Source organism: Nothobranchius furzeri, chromosome 16 (genome assembly GCF_043380555.1).
Source record: "Nothobranchius furzeri strain GRZ-AD chromosome 16, NfurGRZ-RIMD1, whole genome shotgun sequence".
NCBI lineage: Eukaryota > Metazoa > Chordata > Actinopteri > Cyprinodontiformes > Nothobranchiidae > Nothobranchius > Nothobranchius furzeri.
This window is the reverse complement of record NC_091756.1, coordinates 29,916,711-29,938,971: the sequence shown is the minus strand read 5'-3', so window position 1 is coordinate 29,938,971 and position 22,261 is coordinate 29,916,711. Positions and strand designations below refer to the sequence as shown.

At 43.0% G+C, this 22,261-nt stretch overlaps 2 protein-coding genes across 3 annotated transcripts in view; one reads left to right on the top strand and one right to left on the bottom strand.

The window, feature by feature from the left end:
- Positions 1 to 22,261, top strand: part of tex2l (testis expressed 2, like) — a 45,782-nt gene that overhangs the window by 3,741 nt on the left and 19,780 nt on the right. The window contains exons 1-2 of one of the 2 annotated variants that reach the window (XM_015963543.3): positions 12,381 to 13,031; positions 22,123 to 22,261. The exon at positions 22,123 to 22,261 is cut by the window's right edge and continues 1,282 nt beyond it. In XM_015963543.3, coding sequence (XP_015819029.1) covers positions 22,164 to 22,261 — 98 coding nt within the window. In that variant the 5' untranslated portion in view covers positions 12,381 to 13,031; positions 22,123 to 22,163. Of the gene's footprint in view, positions 1 to 12,380; positions 13,032 to 22,122 lie in introns of those variants that run through there. The other variant, XM_070545535.1, reaches the window with a different exon arrangement.
- Positions 2,486 to 11,820, bottom strand: LOC107388142 (uncharacterized). Its single transcript, XM_015963542.3, has 4 exons — positions 10,866 to 11,820; positions 8,149 to 8,321; positions 7,867 to 8,058; positions 2,486 to 7,765 (listed from the first exon to the last, which is right to left on the bottom strand). Exons 1-4 carry the CDS (start codon positions 11,257 to 11,259, stop codon positions 7,568 to 7,570), a joined length of 957 nt encoding a protein of 318 aa, XP_015819028.1. The 5' UTR covers positions 11,260 to 11,820; the 3' UTR covers positions 2,486 to 7,567.

The window sequence follows — 22,261 nt, the reverse complement described above, 5'->3', positions numbered from 1 at the left end:
TCTCGGGGTAAAGCTGGATGCTGAACTCACAATGGCCCCACAGATAAACTCTGTAGTGAGGTCTTGCTTTTATCAGCTTCGCTGCCTGACTCGCCTCAGACAAATCCTGAAACTGGGGCATTTGGAGTCAGTCATCCATGCCTTCATTACCTCTCACCTGGACTATGTAAATGCCCTCTTAGTTGGTGTTTCGGTCCCTGCCCTGAATCAGCTGCAGGTCGTCCAGAACGCTGCTGCCAGGTTCTTGACGAATACACACCGACGTAGCCATATTACCCCTGTCCTGGCACATCTTCACTGGCTCCCTGTCATTTTTAGAGTTCAGCTGAAGTTATTGACTTTTGTATTTAAATCACTCAACGACCTGGCACCTCTCTATCTCTCTGACCTGCTCACTCCATATGTCCCCACGCGCACGTTGAGGTCGGCTGACCTTTTGCTTCTGTGTACGCCCCGGATGCGATACAAATCACGGGGTGAACGAGCATTTGTGCATGCTGCCCTAAAGCTGTGGAACTCGTTGCCCATTGGAGTTCGGCAGGCTCCATCACTGGCGGTTTTCAAATCTCATTTAAAGACCCACTTTTACGATTTGGCTTTTAGACAGTGACTCGTTTTTATGTTTTATTGTGTCATTGTTTTAATGTGTTCTTAGTATTCATCATGTTTTATCTGCTTTTGACTGGTATTTTTATCATCTGTTTTAGTTCCTTAGAATGGTTGCGTTTTGTTTAAGCCTGTGCAGCACTTTGGGCAGCTTCCATGCAGCTTTTAAACGTGCTTTATAAATAAACTATGGTTTGGTATGGTAGTTGTCATACATCTAATGAATTCACTTGGACTGTATCATTCAAATCTGCTTAGTGTTTGATGTGATACTGTGCTCCCAGTATGAATACCCCTAGTGGTTGGCTGCAGTATCTGTTTAAGTTTTTCCACACAAACTGAACTTTTTCCTGAATAAAAAATACAAATATACCTCAGCTCATCTAATTCCAGATGTGGATTTTCTCATTTTTATTTTTGCATGTTGATGTATTTACTTCTTGAATTAGTCATTTGATGAATAGAAAACACCATAATTTTGTGAAGGTGAGTACTTTTAGTTCTACATCCCGAGTGCTCTGACACTTCATTCTTTTCGTACGTGGTAGTACACTTAAGCCTGATTTATACTTCTCTGTCAGGGCGGACGCACAAAAAGCCATTACCCATCCTTTCAAGGGCTTTCCAACAGGCTCACAAGGACGGGCGGAGTCGAGCTCTCTTTTCTTAAACATCTGTCTGAAAAGACGGAGAATGCAAGCTTGTGATTGGTCAGGATGCCTGTGTCATTCTGTCAACAGCGCCGCCATTGCACCCTCAACTACATAAAGGGAGCTGGGGATATCTAGCGGCAGACGCTTGAAGAATACCTTGCAGAAAAAATCTAAAAATATGAACGTTCCCCAGTGACTGGAGGAGTGAAAAGATGCGCAGCAAGCGTTTTATTCTTGGAAAGAAATGACGGGAAATGTGGGTTTAGAGGTGGCGAGCGAAAGAAGGACTGCACACCATCAGAAAATGTAACTCCACTCCTAGTCAAGATTTGAAAAATGCCATGAAAGTGGGCGTTGCCAGGAGGCACAGAGTGGGGTGGCTAAGTGTGGGGAATTTCCATCCTAGGAGGGAGGGGGAGTGGGAGGAGACTTTTCATATGACATGAAATTGTTCCAGCCCATCAAACACAAGTTTAAAACTCAGTAGCCGCTGTTCTGCCACAGGGGGCAGCACTAATAAGTTTTTAGACCTAGACTCTAGATTTAATCAAGTTTACACAAACATGTCAAAAAATGCACAGAAAAAGAAAGATTGCATTTGTTAAGATCCAATTATTCAGTTTATAAGCAAAAATATGATATTTTGGGGGTTAGTTACTCTTTAACCCTGTTGCTACCTCTAACCATACCCTCGCAACGACCAAGAGTTTCTATCCGACGTGTGTGTTCATCTCAAACTGGGCAATTTTTTTCTATAAATGTGAAAAGAACCATTAAAGCTCTTAACAAAACACCATAACTTTCTTCTATATGATTTATTCTAATCTACTTTAAAGCTTTGTATTTGATAGGAGGGGTTACAAAAGTATTGGATATAAAGGTTGCAGACCCCTTATCGGATGGTCCAAAAGATTTTTTTGTCAGCATGAAAAAAAAAAAACAACCACAGACAGGCAAAAACATTATCACCCACCTCTGTTTTGGCTGGTTTCATACCTGGAATTTAGATCCCAGACATCACATGTTTTTACTTAGGATATAATGACTAATCATGTTGACCGTAAACATTTGAAAACTAGTGTGTAATTAAACTAACACATCGATTGATATCTGATGCATTCTGATAACTCCTGGCTTTCAGTCATTTATGGTTTGCTACAGGTGTCATCTTTTTCTAGATTAACAAAGAGATGTGCAGATGTTCCAAAACAAAACAGGAGCCCATGTTTGAATAATAATTTATAAAGCAGATTTAAAAAGCATGCAATTTGCTGTACAACGACAATGATTATTTAACAAATTACAAACCATATTAACATTAAATAGAACAACTGAAATGTGAATAAAAACAAAAGATTATCTGTAAAATTTGATTGGATTCATAAAAATAGGTCAACTGATTTTGTACATTGTCCCAGAGTTGGATCAAACACTGGAGAGTTCCTTTAGACACACCAAGGTCATCCCATGTGGAACTTCACTGACAACCAGTGAAAGGTCAACATGAAGCTGGTTCGGAGCCGTTAGACTGAAGCAGGTGTGTCACCGGGACACGTTTGTAATATTTTACAAACGGCTTCACTGAGGGAGTTTCCAAAAGGTTTTGAAACACTATGGAGGTTTTCCAGTTTCTTTACGTGAGTCACAGGGCCTCACTTTCGTGTTGCTGGAAGGCTGAACCAAAAATTTGCAAGACAAGTACTTTCTGCTGTAGCTCGAGTCACTGTGGGCAGAAATGTGAGGATCCAGGGTTGGCAACCTTATTTCAAATGAAATCTAGATAAATAAAGAGAGACACCTAGCATGCTGACCAGGTTATTCCATCAATGGATTTCTTCCTCCCTGATGGCACGGGAACATAAAACCAAAACAAATAGTGATCCAGGAAGTACACATTCTCACATCACAGGATCGGCCACTAGAGTCCCGACCTTACCCCTTAAGGCTTTGAGCAGCGGTTGGACTCTGCCATCTGTAAACACCATCTTGGTGAAACAACTCTAGATGGGTAAAAAAAAAAATCTAGTTTCCATCTTGTCACCAACACAATAACATCAGATGTGAGCTGTCATCAGAGCTAATGGTGATCCAATGAAATAGTGTGTGGGACCTTTTCTTGGTGGTGGCTTATTTTGGAAAGGCATTATGGAACTCAATGAATTTCCTTCAATCCTTCACAATAAGAGTCTCAAATATACACCTCAAAATACTTTCAACAAATTTGCAGTTTATAAAAATACGTCTTCGCATTATTCTGACATTTCAGCCTAAACCACTACGAAGTTCGAGAAGTTCACACATGGCGTACAACTCAGAATGGGTAGTGCTCATGTACATATTATTTCTTTAGCTAATTCAAACAAGGCATTATAGGCATTGCAGGTCCTTGCGCAAGTGCAGTTTTGGATTAACTTATCACATTACCGAAAAAAAATAAATAAATAAAAGGAAAACTCGACTCATTTTTCTGATTCCCCTGATATGTCTTTGTACCCTGACTCAGCCATATGAATCATCTCACAAAAGCACTGATTCAGAGCGATCCCAAATGACATTTCACAATTTTCTTTCAAATTTGCATCTCCAGTCATTTGGTTGTGAGAGTCCACATTAATGAAATAGAGAATACCATTTATAAATTCCTAATTCTTTTAGCATTTCATCGCACAAAGTTTAAAAATAAATCAACATAAAGTAAGACAACACAGACAAAAATCCATCTGCTTCATTGTTGTTTAAGGCACAAAGTATGTGCAAAATAAGGTTCAACTAAATAGTTTCTGGATATTATTTCCAGTCCATACAATTGGCACCAAAAATACAGTTTTCATTTGCCATTTTTTTAAAAACCTAAATATTTCTCATTGATACCTTTGTAAAGGCTTTTTTAGTGTTAAACATTAAAAACATAATGTTTGAAATCTGATGCCAAAGAGTTTGCAGAAGACGTCGCCTCACCTGAGAATAGGAACAGAACGGAAGTTACGGTGTAACTATGGTTCTGTGAGTTCCTGGATGACTGCCAGTGGCAGTAAACAGAGTGGATGTATCTCCTCGCGCTCTGCGCAGGTCGAGTACTAATGTAAACAAAGTCACGCACATGACACGCAGCTCACCTGGTCGCGAGTCTATAAATTACGCGCCGATAGCTACGTTCGGGTCTCCCGGGATCTTCTCGCCCGAGAAGTTCCGAGTGACCCCTGTGACTGGCAGTCATCCAGGAACTCACAGAACCATAGTTACACTGTAACTTCTGTTCTGTTTCGTTCCCTCCTGACTGCCAGTGGCAGTAAACAGAGTGGATGACTAATGCCAGCAGTGCCACGAGGAACATAAACTCACCGTCACTAAGGAGGTAGCCGCCAGAGGCAGTACCGTCGAAGCAAGCGTGGACCCGTGGCCAACGTTGAGGCGGTAGAAGCGTGCAAACGTGCACGGAGTTGCCCAGGACGCCGCAGCACAGACGTCCGCCAGTGGCACACCTCTCATCGCCGCCCAGGATTTAGCAACACTCCTGGTGGAATGGCACACGATCCCAGGGGGAGCCACTGCACCCACTGCCGTATAAGCCATAGCAATGGCATCCACGACCCAATGCGACAGCCTCTGCTTCGAAAGGGCCCGACCCCTGTTCACTCCTCCGTGACAGACAAACAGCTGGTTCGACTGCCGGACAATGTTTGTGGTCACAATATAGAGCTGCAGTGCCCGGACCGGGCACAGCAAATTCGCCCACCGTTGTTCCTCCGAATGAAATGGGGGAGGGAAATACGCCCCCAGCTCGATTGCGGCATTCACGTAGCCAGAGGGCAGAACTTTGGGAAGAAAGGCAACGTTGGGCTACAGCGTCACCCCCGACCCATCTGCCTTCCACCGCAGGCAGGCGGGGCTGATGTCCAGTGCGTGCAGCTCACTGAACCGTTTAGCCGACATCACTGCCAAGAGAAAGGCGGTTTTCACAGACACCACTGTCAACGGGGCGGTAGTCATCGGCTCAAAGGGTGGCCCACACAGGGCTTGCAGGACCAGGGGAAGGTCCCAAGCAGGTGCTGGCCTGCACAAGGCAGGACGCAACCTTCTCACGCCCCGCAGAAACTGGGTCACCAAACAGTGAGCCCCAATGCTCCTGCCATCCACCAAGATGTGGTTGGCCGAAATAGCCGCCAGGTGTACCTTAAGGGTTGAGGCGGCTGCCTCCCACAGCGTTCCTCAGCCGGTCTATCCATCCGTCTCCCGGAACATGGGCGAGGGATACCAGAGGGCGGCAGGTCTGACTCAAACAGGAGGCACTCTACTTGACGTAGCCTGTCCTCCCGCACCGCCAGCGGCAAAATGCTGCAGTTCATGCATGGGTCAGTCAGCGCCTCTCTGAGGTGACTGACGCCCAGGCACTTAGGACACAAGTCGTGGCCGTCCTCCACCTGGAGGGGAGCCCCGCATGACGTACACGTCAACATCCCTACCGGTGTGGGAGACGCCAGCGACTCCACAGGAACTGAGCGAGGACTTCGAGGAAAACTGAAGAACGCGATTCAGTCCTGGAGTTGTAAAACAACACACGTGCGTGTGTCGGCTGGGTAATCTGAGCGTGCCACCACCACGGTCAGAACGTCCAGCCCCACTTACCTGTAGCGCTCGCCGGCCGCACCCACCTCCCCTTTCCACAGGGGAAAACCTGCGACCGCCAGCGAGCCCTATCCGAGCCGGCAGCGGCGGCGAACGGCGCCGGCCGCACCGCCTGCTCTCGGTAACAAATGACAGATAACAGCGTCAATCCACCGCCCCAGAGGGCTCCTTCGAGCGCTCTGACCACACGGTCCCGGGCAGGAAGACGCCGAGTAAAAACAGTACTCACCTCTCGACCGATAAGATCTGAATCACGGACTTACGGAGCGACTGACCAGCGAAGCACGCCAGGCCAACAGCGAGAAGATCAAAGAGACCCGAACGTAGCTATCGGCGCGTAATTTATAGACTCGCGACCAGGTGCGCTACGTGTCACGTGCGTGACTTTGTTTACATTAGTACTCGACCTGCGCAGAGCGCGAGGAGATACATCCACTCTGTTTACTGCCACTGGCAGTCAGGAGGGAACGAAACAGAACTCCTAAAGAACAGATGTGACAGGATTGGACACCAAGGGTAAATGCTGAGAAGGAGATGAGGATGCCTGTGCAGGATTGATTAGTTCAGCCTGAAACCTACACTGCTCCATATGCATTGCCCAACAACCACACCAACATAAAGCAGGTGTGTGGGTAAATATGGACGTACCGTTGCATGAATGGGCCCCAAGTAGGCAGGAAGGGAAAACATGGTAGAAAAATCCCTCTTTTTAAAAAATACCAACAACAAGAAAAGAAATAAAATAAATGTTCTCTTGGAGAGACTATCTCAACAGAAAGAAGCTTCTGTTTTAATCTCAATGATCACACAAAGGACTTTAGCAGAGAACGGGTGCGTTTCCACTATGGAAGTATCAGGAGATGTAAGAGGAGGAAAGGTGATGAGTAAAATGACGACTTGGTCCTCTCAGATGTTGTGTCTCTGTACAAAGTCAGTCCTTTCAGGACTTAGCTAAGAAGTTAGGACATGGTGACTGCTTCAGCAGTGAGTGATGTCACAGTGACGTCCACGGACATAAAAAAGTTTTATTCTATCAAAGTATGTTGTAATCTAATCCACTCAGGGGACGGGGAGAGCAGCTCTGTGTTCGATGACAGAAGAAAAGCATTTTTCTTACAGTGTTAATAATTAAACTATAACAACATTTTCTGTGTTGGGAGTTTGGAAACTTTGACTACAGATTATTTTCTGTTTCTTCTATTCTGCTTCACCAGCAGCGCCAAGTGTTTGGCGACATCTGCTGACATCATTACCTACGGTGTCATAAACCAATCACCAAGAGTTAACCACAGGTTCCGGCCAGCGACTACTACACTGTAGGTCCCTGAAATGGCCTAGAAAAGGTTCTGTTTGGGCCAGCCGTGAAGGTTGGTTAAAATTACCCTGAAGTTCCCGTAGTGGAAAAGAGCCTTTTGGGTTTTAGGAAGCCAAGAGTTCACAAACAATCATTTAAGGTGGAAGAGTTTTCAAATTAAAGCTTTGACCTCAAATACATAAAAATGTGAACTTGTATGTAAATAAATCACCTTCAGCTCTAGAAGCTGTTTGTGTCTCAAGCAGAGCGAGTCTTCTCTAGTTTTTGATGGATGGGAGTCTCTTTACTCTTCCTGCCATTTCCAGGTCTTCCAGTTACGTAGGCCAGAGTGGAGGAAGGGGAACTATGAAATCAGGGCCAATTTTTCTCACATCAGCTTGTGATCCAGTTGCTTGAAGCCTCTGATCGTGTTCATGACGGTGAAACTGCAATCATCCCATAAAGATTCAGGTATCTGAAGCAGCTCGGACTCCAGATACCTGCAAAAGTCTCTGACTTTCCTCTCGTGCTGACTTAACGATGGGGCCCTGATGTTTGAGATCAGGTTCTTGGCCTGCTGGAATATCTGCAAGACACAAACGCAACAGGAAGTCAGAAGAACTAAAAGATAAGTGACTGTAGCAATGACTGGTGTCGTTGAAGCACATGCTGTAGGTCGTGTGTTACCTCGAGCTCAGACATGTCCTGGATGTCCTGTACAGGGGAGAGTGGAGGGGAATTTGGCGGTTTCTTCCTCTTTCCCTTCCCTTTGTGCTGGCTGTGGGAGGTGGAGGGCTGCTGACTCCCCTGCTCACTCTGGTCGTCGTCATCATCGTCCTCGTCATCTTCCATCTCACCCACAGGCTGCATACCCTGAAACTGCAAGCACGGACAAATTCATTTAGGAATAAAAAGAAGCAAGAACGAAAGAGGTGATGAAACGCTTTGAACACGGATGATGAAACCTACATTGTAGGCTGCGTTGGTCCTGCTGCATCGGATATGCGGACAGAGAAACTGGTATCGCTCGTAGATCTTCTGATCCGTGTAGGACCATCTCACCTCCGGGGAGAACGCCTTGCGTTTCATCAGCTTTACAAATCTGGTCCGCATGTTACGCAAATGTGCTTCAAGTTGATTACCTGCAATGAGCAAAAATACAAAAGAAATCTGATTTGTTCAATAAATAATCTGCACTGGTACATAGGGGTGGGCGGTATAAACGGTATACGGTAGAAAAGATATTAATTTGGCAAACGGTAGAGATTTGGACTATATCGGCCTATCGCAGTAGCGCATGTTGATGACGTCATCAAGTGGCGTCTGTTGAAGCTGAAAGCATGGAGCCTGTGGTGGAGGAGGAGGTTCTCGTAAAGAAGACCGGTGTAACATTGGTCATTTGGACGTGGTTTGGCTTTAAGGAGTCGGATGTGGAGCAGAACAATGTAATCTGCAAAGTATGCCGGAAGAAAGTATTAGCGAATAGAGGGAATACATCTAATTTATTTTACCACCTCAAAACGAAGCACGTTGTGGAATACGAAGAAAGCCAAAAACTGCGCCCTCAACAAACGCCCAGTCAGTCGAGCGGTAAGAAAAAAGGTGGTCTTACACACCAGCAGACGGATATTTTACAAGCATTTGCTAAAGGCACTCAGTATGAGAGAAATAATCAACGGTGGATTGATATTACAAATGCCATTACCAAACATTACGAGGTACCGAGCCGCAAACACTTCAGCCAAACAGAGATGCCAAAACTGTACGAGAAAGTCCGCGAGCAAGTAAAGTAAGAACTCCAAGGAATAACACACTATGCAACTACGACGTGAGTATGTTTAGAAATGTTTAGAAACAGTCGTTTTTGACATATATACAAAAGAAAGTCATATATCGCAATATATACCGTTACTGCACATTTTTCAGATTATATCGCAATACAGATTTTAGGCTATACCCCTATTGGTACAGGTGAATCTTTAGTGACGTTTATGTTTCTCACATTGCATCACAGGATTGCGTCACAAGTAACAAAGCGAGGGCGTAGCCCTGTTCCAGGGTATCCTGTCATGTATCCGGTCCAAGATGGTGTATTTAATTTGTGTTCATGTATTTCAGAGACTTTTTGACATGGGCGAATTTGTCCCTCATTCTCCTCCACCTCTTCATGCGCTCGCCACCTCTAAACCCATGTTAAATAAGTAAATAAATCTCTTAACTCATTCACTGCCAACCATTTCCTGATCGGTAAAGCCCTTCGCTGCCAGCGATTTTCAACATTTTTACTGTTTTTTTAAGTCACAGAACATTGTGCTCTAGGATGATGTAGACGCCAAAACAACCAAAACAAAGAGGAGACTCACTTCTTACATCAGGAAGAATCTGCGCGTTCTTTCATAATCCGTTGTCGAATTGTGATCGGCAGACACTTTTCCAGTTTGCGGCTCACTTTTTGTTTTTACAGTAGTGGCCCAAAACGATCTAACATGTAGATTTTCTGCTTCCTGATCACGTGACGTGTGACGTACGCGGACGAAGATCGGCTTTAGAGCTGGGATGTTTGTTCTCGGTGCGTGGGCTCGTTCTGACGCCCACACAGTAAAAAAAAAAATACAAATGACAACTTTAGTCGTCAATGGCAGTGAACAAGTTAATATTTATTGAACTTCAAATATAAAACAAACTCAAAACATAAAAAATAAATAAAACTGTGTATTGGGGTTCTTCGGGTTCTTTCTTCAGTCTAGTAGTGGCGGCAGTTCGCCACACAGGTGCCGGATATATATATATATATATATATATATATATATATATATATATATATATATAGACATACATACATACATATATGTATGTATGTATATTTCTTTATTTATTTGTAATCGGCTGTTAAAAATAATTTCGGTCGATAAAGAAAAAATTGAATTTATCAGCCGGCCTCTATCTACAAGTCATCAGTGGCCCTTTAGAGACCCCCCCCCCCCACCACCACCACACACACACACACACACACACACACACACACACACACACACACACACACACACAAATGACAAAGATATATGCATTTGTGTGCAGATGGTATGGGCTGCAAGGTATTTGATGTCTCAGCAAGTAATCTACTCTAGAAATCCACCTCATTCTACTTTCTGTCTCTAGTTCTGCACCAGTTTCAGCTCCTCCAATCTGAACCTCACCCCATTTGTCAGCATGTGGAAATAATCTGACTGCTTTAACAGGAAACACGCAACTCCTCCACTCTAGAGGACAGAGAATCAGCTTGACATTGACAGACAGAATTGTTGTGTTTCTGTGTGTCATCCTCCACTCAAACACACCACATCAAGCTCAGATTAACATCAAAGCAGGATTTCACAGCAAAAGCTGACAAACCACACAGCTGGATTATGAGTTAATCCAACATTTTCTGGGGTGTGTGCATACTTCCATAACTCTGGGACCTGTTGCTGATCGTGGTTATTATTACTGATCTGCCTCAGTAGTAAAGAAGTGACACAATACTGAGGAGCAAAGTCAAATCAGTGCTACCTTGGCCCATGTTGTGAACTTTTGAACACATTACAGGCTGCTTAGTGAGAATAATCAATAGCAAAGTCAATAAAAAAGTTTAAATATTTTAGTCTGAAGCATAAGTTCTGCCCTTAAATTTCACATAAACTACTCACTAGTGGGCATGGGGCTGTGGATCTTCTCCCACTCCTCCCGGTGCTCCTCGATCAGATCCTGCATCAGCTGGAGCTTCATGGCTTTGTTTTTAAAGTGCTGCTGCGTTTTGTCATAGAAAATCGGATGATTCAGCCAGAATTCCGCCAGCGTTTCCTGGTGGACATTCCTCCAGGGGTACTGTTTGTCCCCATCCACCCCAGCGGTCTTCCTGCGTTTTTTGTGGGATGGACCTGGCTGAGAGGCCGAGGAGGCCTCCGAGTCCACCTCCGACACAACAGTTACCAAGACCGGCTTCAAGTCCTCGGCGTCCCACGGGTCCGGGTCATCGGAAACCTCCACCTTGGTCTCCCGTGCTCTCGGGGGCATGGTCAAAATGTTGTTCGAGTCCAACATTAGTCCAGAGTAACGATGGGGAGGTTGGCGAGATGCAGCGAAATGGCGGCGAGCTCTTTGCGAGCGGTTTTAAGTATGCAAAGTCACGTGCACGACGTGACGTGAGATTCTCGTTTTCGTCTCCAACCCATTTCATTGGTCGCCAAGCCTTCATATCGTATTTCTTGCACTTCGGATTCCCGGAAGTTAAATCCGGAAATCACAGTGACGGCTTTAGGCGACTATTTCGACAGAAAATAGGGTTTGTCAACTTTCCGAACGTGTTTAAAATTCCAGCGACATGAGAGCGACGAGGAAATGGAGAGCCAGTCGTAACTACCCAGAACAAGCCGCGCATGCGTACAATGTGATTTGACCCGGTTACGTTAAAAAGGAAAATATTTCAACAAACACTTTTGTTCCATGCAGTACAGCCGTCCCGACACGCAACAAAGTCTGAAATAACATTTACATTTCTGAATCCTATGCCATCCCCCACGTGTTTGTAGTAAACGGTAAACGGCTAATGCGCATGCGTCTCTCCTTTCGAAACAGTAAAGACAAACAACAGACACGAATACGGTGGACGTAACTGCCTCGCTGCCATATTGGATGGGTCTCTTCACTCTCCAAAGTCAATGGAGAGTGGGCAACTATGCCCACTTTTGTGCAGCCTACGGTTGCAACAACTGGTGTACTGTAGAAAACAGACTACGTGTGATTACTATTGACATTTCTAGCCTACCTGATTAGATTAAATATTTCAATTTATTTTGTTTACTTATATTTATATTTTATTTATGTCATACCATGTGTCAGATTTTGTGAAAAAGCTTGATAAACTTGGGTAAACACCTTCCTCAGTAGGAGAGGCAGCTCCAATATGCATAGATTCCTCTCCCATTTGGATCACATTTAATCAGCTTTAGTTAAAAACTTACAAAATCTAGCCTGTTCAGATCTGGGCTCAATCATTTAGGAAAAGTGATTTATTCAACATGCTGTTTCATGGAATTTAACTACATCACATTAGAACTGGTCCAGGTTTAAATGACACAAGACCCAGACTGTTATCCAAAAGGCATTAAAATGTCACATGTCTCATAGATGTTCACAAATTGCATAAGGGTTTCATAAACCGCAAAATGTGTTTTAAATTTTTTTGTGTGAAGTAAAAAGCTCTTGTTGCTTTTGAACAAAAGCTGATTAAAATTGTACAGATGAGAAAAAACTGAATTAGTGTTTTAGCCTAATTTTTACCTGCTGTTTCTACACATTTTTCTTCCTCTGATGCTCATCTTATTCTAAATCGAGCCATTTTGGAAACTCCCTTGTAAACAATACTCGCCGTATTTTGTCTTTTACCTAACAGTTTATATTTTTAACACATGCTGCATTATTCTATAAAGTTAGCCTATGCATTTTAAGCAACATAAATCAGACACAGAGCCCTGGCAGAGCCTGAGGGGTTAAACAAAACTGTCAGCTTGATTACCGTCCAGTTGGAAAAAAATTCATACTTCGCAAAGGGTGCATTTGTGTGGGTGAGATTGTGTGCGCGCGTTAGGACGGCATAACTCTTAATCTGGATTATCGTGCAGCGTGAGTGAGCTGCAGCGCATGACACATCTGGATGTGGCGAGTTGCTTTTAAAAGGGAGGTGAGCGTGTCTGCGTGAGAGGAGAAGGAGACAGAAAGAGACTTCTTAGTTCCTCACGCGCACAGATGGAGAGGAAACCAACAGCAGAGAGCACAGATTTGCAGGGTTTTCACTCATAAATTTATCTTTCTGGGTAAGTTCATGATTTTTTTCCTTTGCGTCTTTATGCGGCTTTTTTATTTTTGCAAAATATCATCAAATTATGTTTCTATGAAAATAACAATATGACAATCCCATTACATTTAACTTCCTTATGAAAAAGAATACTGTTACCCTTCTATTTGCATGGGATTTACTTGTTAATGAAAATTGTCTTCAGTATCTGATCAGCCATTCAGACTTTTCAGCTCCATCATCTCATAAATAATCTTGCTGTGGTAATTATTTCCCTTTCAAATTGGGAAAAATCAACAAATTTCTCAAACGTTTGTCAGATTACACACATTCAATAGTTTCTTCACTAAAATAAACAAGGAGAACCCAGCATGAGAGGCAGGGGACACTGTTGAAAGGTCTCCAGTTCTCAGACTCAGGGACACACAAGATTGCCACCAACATGCAGTCACCCTACAATCACTGTTAATATTTTCATTTGCAGATATCTTAAAGTAACAATGTAAAAATATTCTTCTGCCATTTTGTGCATTTGTGTAAAAATGAAAATATTACCATCTGGATCACTGTAGATAGCTTCATGAATGGCCTCACCTCTGAGAAATAGAGTTCACATTTTTATGATGACTTACCCCACGGCTGGAACTGGTGGAGCGGGAGGCAGGAAGCAGGTCGGCTGCTCCAGGCGTGGGTAGAGTGTGCTCCAGGGAGGAACGAGAGATTCTGCCCCGGATGGGAGCAGGAGGTTTGGCTCTGGGTGAGAGCGAAAAGTTCAACGTTTGTTTTTAGGTAAAAGGCTCGGATCTTGAGCTTGAATAACCCTCGATGACTGAGGGTGTCTGGAAGAATGCTTCCAGCTTTTATGAGTGACGTAGGGAGCGTCGGCAAGCGTCGGAGGCACGAGGCATCATGGGAGGTGGAGTCCAGTTGGGTCCACAGGGAGTGGATGTGACATGATGAGCTGACAGCTAGAAGCTGGCCTAAAACACTGGCTTGTAAAGCATTATTTTATAATTTACTTTGCCATCAGTTTTGCTTTATTTGTAATTCTGAGAAATTTTTTGAAATAAATGAGAAATGTAGAAGTTTAGAGCTGCTTTACTTCAACACTTAAGTTTCCCAATTCTCCCTCCAAATGGTTGAAAACAGAATTACAACCATTCTTCCCACAGCCTGCTGCCACCAGCGCTAACAACAAGACAATGCTAACACATGCCAACTACTACTAAAATAAACCATAGAGTAACAAGATCCACACCATTGGAAAACAAAAGATTATTACTAACAAGTCCAGTAGCAACAAATCAGTCAGCTCCTTCAAACTATGTAGGCCATGCCGATGTTCACTCTGGTCTTAGCTCTTTGCTTCACTTCCAATAACATTACTTTCTTACTTTTACTTCCAGGCTTTGCCAGGATGCCAACAGAAAAGCAAAACTCTTCTTGTGTTTTTATTGATAGTGGGCAAACTGATAAATCTTAAGCCTAATTTATACTTCTCCGTTTGCGTTGGGACGTACGCGCGCAACGCCATTGTCCATCCTTTCAAGGGCTCTCCAACAGGCTCGCAAGGACGGAGTCGAGCTCTATTTTCTAAACATTCGTCCGTCTAAACGGAGAATGCAAGCTTGTGATCGGTGGAGGGGTAAATATTGTTGCTTTTAAGCTTAATATATTACCTTTACTTATGACCAATAAGCTGTGATACTCTATAAAAATATAGAATATTAACCTGCTTGGTCTTTTGATGTTTAATCAGAAGATTCTAGGATTCTTTGCTTTTTCAGGGATCAAACACACTTCGTCTCAATTCAGACAGAGTCAGGTTTATAAAAAATAAGAAATTGATTTTCTAAACAAATAAGAAACATGACAAGTTAACCAAGATTACTTTGATGGATGAATCTAAGAGTATGGGATGTGATGTGTGGGGATTTAATGGTGTGTGTTCATCAGAACCTTGTATCTAGAAGAACTGAGTTCTGGGTGAGGGGGGCGTCGGGTGACCCCAAGGTACCAAAGTTCGTAGAGAAACCCGCAGTATGACCAGGTCGGTCCAGAGTCGTCTCCCGGATCACAACAGATAGATGAAATTGTTTGCGTCATGAACAGCTGTTTCTGAATAGCTGAAGGAACCGTTTTGCTGTGTCAGCTGTAGGCAGCTTTTAGCTTGTCGAAAGCTTTGGGTTCAAGAGGGTTCACTCCGGATGGCCTGTCCATAGCTTTCTCTAGAACTGACTCACCGTCTAGTGAGCTCTGTTTTAATATTCTCATATTAAGATTTCTTGGCCAACTGGGACGTGCCATGTTAAGGGGGGTGTTAACAAGCAAACCTCAGAACATCACGCCTTCTTTCAGATACGGGATGCTCTGATTTGTGGCTAAGAAAATATCTATGTGTCATGACGTTTAACTTAACTTTAATTTTATCTCTAATGAACCTTGTGTCTGAGTGTAGATAATGATTCACTTGTTAAATCTAAAATTACTGATCATACCATAATAATATTCATTACCACACTAATTTAGGCACAGATTAATCAAAACATTGCATTAGTATTCATATAACATTTGTTCATTCAACCATATGATTATTTCTATTATAACGGTTCAGTCCTTTATTCTGTGCAGGACAGCCTAGATAAGCAGGCAGGCTTGGCAGAGAAGAACCTTGAGAAGGGAACATGATGTTGGCAGTACGTTATCATGTGTTCTGAGCTGCAGAGAGGCCCGACTCCAGCTGATGGAATGGCAGGATCCGGCAGATTAAAGGCAACAAATGTAGACTCCTGTCTCCATATGACCACATACTGAAGAGGTCAAACTGTACATGAAAAACTGACCATTTGTGGACGTTACATTGGTCAGGACGTCGCTGTCGTCTACAGCGCCGCCACTGCGCCCTCAAAAACATAAAGAGAACCGAGCATATCTAGCGGCAGATACGGAGCAGCCTGAAGAATACCTCGTGGAAAAACTTTAAAAATATAAACGTTTTATCCCCCCGTTGTGTCCTTGGGCAAGACACTTAACCCACCTTGCCTGCTGGTGGTGGTCGTAGGAACCAGTGGCACCCGTGTACGGCAGTCTCGCTTCTGTCAGTGCACCCCAGGGCAGCTGTGGATACATCGTAGTTCATCACCACCAGTGTGTGAATGTGTGTGAATGGATGGATGACTTGTTGTGTTGTGAAGCGCCTTGGGGGGTTGTGGAACCCTAAGAAGGCGCTATTCAAATACAGGCCAGTTACCATTCATTTGAGTCTAAATGAAATCTGGACTGAACTTGACAGAAAAAACCCAACTGATCTAAATAAACATCTAAAATGAAACATGGGGATTTTTGATAAAATGAATAATGTGGATTATTTTATAAATGGAGGAAAACATTTTAAACTATTTAGATGTGGTGTAGAAATGGCATCAGCTCAAGTTGCAAACTTAGATGGCAAAATATTCTATTTAGAAAAGCAAAAGGCTCAAGATTCAGGATTTTTTTAAATCACATTTGCTAATTTGTTGAGCTTCATCGATGATGTCCATCAGTTAGAAACCTTCCATGCTTAGCTGTCATCTTGGTTCTTTATAGCTGTAAATCCTTTGTAAACAGACTTGTTGGTGAAGATGACTCAGTGGTACTTATTGGCTTTTAACATATTGCAGAAATAAATTATCATTTTTTATGTATGTGTTCACCTGCCTTTTTCACAAGCTGTGACCAGTTGCACTCAAGCTGTCAGCAGTCCTGTAGCGGTTATCATGAGCATCTTTGAACCACACATCCAGTTACCCATAAAACGTTAGAGCCAAGGTGCACGCAATAAGGAGAACATCCCTGTTCAAACAACAAGGAAAGAATAAGATATCAGAATAAGAACAATTTGATTGTGCAGAACTAGAATCCCTCACTGGACCGGTGCTACATAGTACACTCTTTCAAATAAAATATATGATCTGACTCCATGGAGTGATGCAAGGGAAGTTTCATAGGAATGTGTAAAAATAAACTTAATCTGCCTTAACTTGACAAACTTTTCATCAGTAAACACAAACTTTTTAGAAGCACTTTAAAATTTAAATGTACTTAGCTTAAAGAGCAAGTCGCCCCCAAGTCAACATATTTTTGCTGATAAGCTATATAAATGAGTGTCTAATCATACTGTAGACATGTGTAGTCAATAATTTGGCGCTTTAGTGCATCTAAGTTAAAAATTTAATATTCTGCCTAAAACTGTCAATGTCTTAGGTGAAAACTCTGCACTGCATTTTAATTAAAATCTACCATCGCTATTGGCTAAGAGGCTACGACGTTAGCTTAGCCTGGCAAGCCAGACTAAGTAGATTTATTATTTAAAACTTTGCAAAGCAAGAATTTGGTCTAGTTCACTAGGCTAGCGTTAGCTGGTACATCATAACGTCACAATGTCGTTGTGAACCTGGGCATGCATTTGTTAGTGGCTCCGCCCTCTCAGTCTGCCAGGCAACAGCATTTGCTGTATTTTTCAAACAGGAAGTGGGGGTGGAGTAAGACTCTGGTAGGGGGTGACTTGTATTTTAAAGAACTTAGGTTCACATGAACAGAGGTCGGTTTATCTTCATGACAACTTTGTCCCAAAGTTACTGATGTGGGCCAGAGCAAAACAGCAGGGGTTATGGCATCAGGTCACACAAAGTTTCAAAAACACAACAGAAGAAACTTGTGAAGCATTATTATTCAAAATGCTGTTTGAAAACCTTTTAGAGTCTTTGTTTGTGAAGGTGTCAAAATCTATCTGATGCAGCCAGTTCCTGGAGCTGCTGTTTGTGTGAAATGCTAATCAGTCTGTCGGTGCTAAACCTCAGACGCATTGCACAAATGTTATAAGGTTACATTCACACTGCAGGCCTTGATGCTCAATTCCGATTTTTTGAGTAAATCCGATGACTGAAATGCAACATCAAACTCTCTCCAGTGTCAACGCTTCACAGCCCCAAAGCAGCCTACATGCGAAGAAGACAAGAAGTCACGCTCAGTGGAGTCGGAGCCAGGAGAGGTGGAGTTGTGATGTGAAAGCCTTGGCTGACAGTTCATCCACAGAATTAGGATCACACCTGCCGAGTTTCCTGTTTTAGGCTGGAAACTGTTTTAAGTACCGTAAACTATTTTAAGCCTTATTCCCGCCATCTTCCTGAATCATTATTCACTGAAAATGTTCTGATGTTAAAGGTAATGCGGACGTTCTTTCTGATTTTGAGGAAAGGACCACCCTCTCCGCCTTCTGAAAAATGCACACGCGCACAACTGGGCTGTGCACGCTCTATTTACAAGTAGCTGCCGGCTTTGCACTCGCCACTTCTAGCAGTAATCTGAAATGCATTTCTCCAAATAGCATGCTGAAGTTTTTCTTACCTGTCAAGCAAAAAAACTGGTAACAGCGGTGCCCAACCTTCTCATTCAGTGCACGCCATCATGGAAAAGAGTCTCCTGAAAAACCTCTGGTCTTATTTCCCACTTCGGATGCCTTTCTCTTCTTTTTGTAGATTTAGACACTTTTATTCTTGTGACTCTCGGCCATTTTGAAAAGGACTCTGTGAGAGCGGAGAGGTAGAACCAATATAAACAGTGCGCACAATGTGAAAACTAACCTGGGAGTGAAGAGCGAGCACGTACGACGGCCTTGCGTAACGGCTTCACCAGAATGATTGACAGTTATGCGGACCAACGGTTTAGATCAGGGGTGGTCAACTCCAGTCCTCAAGGGCCGGTATCCTGCTTCTTTTTGTTATTTCCCAGTTCCAACACAGTTGATTCAGCAGCTCATCAAGCTCTGCAGAAGCCAGCTAATCTCCTGCTGATTGAAATCAGGTGTGTTGAAACAGGGAAAACAGTAAAACATGTGGGATAGTGGCCCTCGTGGACCAGGATTGCCCGCCCCTGGTTTAGATGATCCACCCGGAAGAAAAGAACGTCCACATGACCTTTAAGTTCATTCACGGAGAACACCCCACTCTCACAAAGACACCCCCCCCCCCCCCCCATGGAGACCGAGACCAGTGAGACGCTCGCTCCAGCAGCACTTCCCGTTCTCCTGTTCTCCTGCTCTTTTTCATTCCTAAACTTGACAGAATATCCAGAGAGTCCTGTGAATCTCTGTCAGCGCTTCTCCTCAGGAACAACACACAACGCTCTCCTCTGCTGGCTCAGTGATGTAGAAGGCCAATTTAATGGACATGACTGTTTAGACTGCAGTCGCTTTAAAAAACATCAGATATGTGTCGGCATCAGTACCACATATGAAAGTGACCTGGGTCGGTGTTGAAAAATCGGATCTGTGTTGTTGAGACGGTCATAAAAAAAAAATCAGATATGGGTCGTGAAAAAAACTGATCTGAGGCACTTTTGCCTGCAGTGTGAACGTAGCCACAGGCCAGTGGAAATATTTTTACGCTGAATGTGTTTGATAAACAACTTTCGTTCAGACATAACCCAGAACAAAACATTTGATCTTAAATTTTCACATAGATTATATATTTTGAGTATTGCTATTCAGTGGCCATCTTGAACAGGACTCACTGCTAAAAGTTTCTTCATATGTGTTTGATAAAGTATTCTGCAGACAGACAAAAAGGTTGGCCTGAATTTGAATCATCGCTCTGGTGTGACCAGTGAGCACTCAGTGATTCTCAGCTAGTTTGTCTATTTGTGTTTGCTAATGTTGATAAGCTGTGGCGGCCATCTTGAACTGAACTCCAAAAGTAAATCCATAATCTAGCATTGGGCTTCTGTTATGTCAGAGACTTAAACGTGTTTTAGGTCGTCTGATGTTTGACGTGGCCCACGTCCTTGTCCTCTGAGAATCAGCCAGCCTCCAGGCTGCCCGTGTGACCATCAGGTTTATATCCCTCTGTCCACTCAGGGTGAGAGCAGATTAGTTTGGATCTACCAGCTGCTTTGGAGCTGGTTGAAACAGTGCCACACAAAGCTGTAATGCCGTTACATAAATCTGATCAGTCGGTATGGTTTAAATTGCAATATGGAGCAGACCACTTGACCGGGACACGCAGAAAAAAGAAAACAACAACAAAGAAACAAACAGGTTTTAAACCAGCAGCTATGCTTCCACTCATGTAAATGTGCTTTTGTTGCACAAAAAATACAGCTCTTCTCTGGTCGACAGCTCAGAAGAAGTTGATGGTGAAAGTGTGAAGCTAGAGAGACTTTAAAGCCAGAGAGAAGGTTTGACAGGAGGCATTTTTGAACTGCTATCACCATTCATCTCAGGGTTACATAAGCACCACTTTGAGCAGCTCGGGGAGACATCAGAGGAAACCTGGTATTTTCACGGATGATGGGAGGCTCCTTAGAGATGAGGCTGCAAGGCACTGCTTGCTTTAGGGATGGCATGCACATTGTACAAATTGAATCTCATAATGCCTTTTCCCATCAAAATATACAGGTGCATCCAAAAAAATTCCAGTACTAGGGATGTACGATATATTGGCATCAATATCGGTATCGGTCCAGTAAGTGAAACTGGGCCGATATTAACAACCATTTTTTCACCCATCTTGTTGCCATTTGTCTTTCTGTTTCTGAGGGTGAGGGGGTGATGATGTGCAATTGTTTAGTCACATGACAGTGATGGTAATAATCTCAGAAGTGTAACGTGTGGTGTGTGTATATAACACACACACACACACACACAAACACACACACACACACACACACACACACACACACACACACACACACACACACACCAAGCAATGTGTCTATGGTTATATTGTGATTTATTAGTAAATATTCTGTTTGGTGAGAGATAAACTTTATTGTATTTATCCTAGTGGATCTATAATTAAACGGATAAACTAGCAGTAGCACATCCAACGTCAAGGAAAGCAAAAAGTTATTATCAGGAGAGGGATAATGTTTAAGTGGTTAGCAGCAGTGTGCTAGACGATGGCCCCCTCCATGAGGCCACCACAGCTCAGCAGAACATCGTTGCAGCTTCTTCTGGGGAGAAAAACACTTAGAGAGAAAATAAAGTTAACAGCTGGAATAGCAGGAAATAATACAGTTAAAGAGCAGATTGTAGAAGAAAGTAGTAGAGTGTGAAAAGTGGTCAGTGTATCTTCCAGCAGTCTAAGCCTATAGCAGCATAACTACAGAGATAACTCTGGGTAACCTAGCCTTTTAGATGGAGGCATGTTGGAGGCAGGGCAAGGGAGAGCCGTCTTTACCGACTGTACACTCCACCTCCCTCTACTCCCCCATGGAAAACCATTTCAGGTGACTTCCTCTTGAAGCTCATCAAGAGAATGCCAAGAGTGTGCAAAGCAGTAATCAGAGCAAAGTGTTCCTTTTCTGAAGAAAATAGAACATAAAACATGTTTTCAGTTATTTCACCTTTTTTGGTTAAGTACAAAACTCCACGTGTTCATTCATAGTTTTGATGTCTTCAGTGAGAATCTCCCAATGTAAATGGTCATGAAAATAAAGAAAACACATTGAATGTGACAGGTGTGTACAAACCTTTGGCATGTACTATATATGTGTGTATATATATATATATATATATATATATATATATATATATATATATATATATATATATATATATATATATATATATATAAATAAATTTCACGGTGCAATGAGTGACACAAAATAGTGAACCTTTTCACGATATACTAATTTTTTAAACACACCTGTAATTCGGTTTTTGCAGTTTATGAAATCAGCTAAAATCTAAATAAGACTGCATTCACTGTAGTTCTTGAACTTCATGTAGACACTAAGTCAATGCAGTAAAGGATTAGATGCAAGCCCCTCTTGCCCCAGTTTGTGTAACATGTACTGAAAGAAAGTAATTTGTCTATTTTTGCATCTCATTCACTATGGGGAGCGGCAGCTGAGGGAGAGGTGCTTACTTGGCTGGGATTCACTCTTACTGACGTAGAGTTTCACAGTTCTTCATAGCTCAGCTTTACAACGGGAACACTTAATGCTCAGTTGGCACCAGTAAGCATTTTGTATCAAAATCAAATGTAAGCAAAGAAAAGCTGCACTTGCTCTCTTATTTCTGTCTGCCTTTATTTTTATTTTTTATGTCTTTATTTATCTTCTTTCAGTGACCAAACAGCATCTCAGCTTGGAGATGTAAAACCAAGAAATGGCAAACAGGGAGAAAGATTGTGGAAAACGAAGCGAGGATGAAGACAGAGGATGTAGCAGAGAGCACGGCCTCTCCACAACGAGCACCCCATCTGC

Bases quoted from the DNA above. Each gene is read 5' to 3' on its own strand.
- LOC107388142 (XM_015963542.3), bottom strand. From the start codon at position 11,259: ATGTTGGACTCGAACAACATTTTGACCATGCCCCCGAGAGCACGGGAG. The intron at 8,322-10,865 runs GTGAGTAGTTTA...TGCTCATTGCAG, and splicing joins CCACAGCCCCATGCCCACTA to GTAATCAACTTGAAGCACAT. The intron at 7,766-7,866 runs GTAACACACGAC...TGTGTCTTGCAG, and splicing joins AGGACATGTCTGAGCTCGAG to ATATTCCAGCAGGCCAAGAA.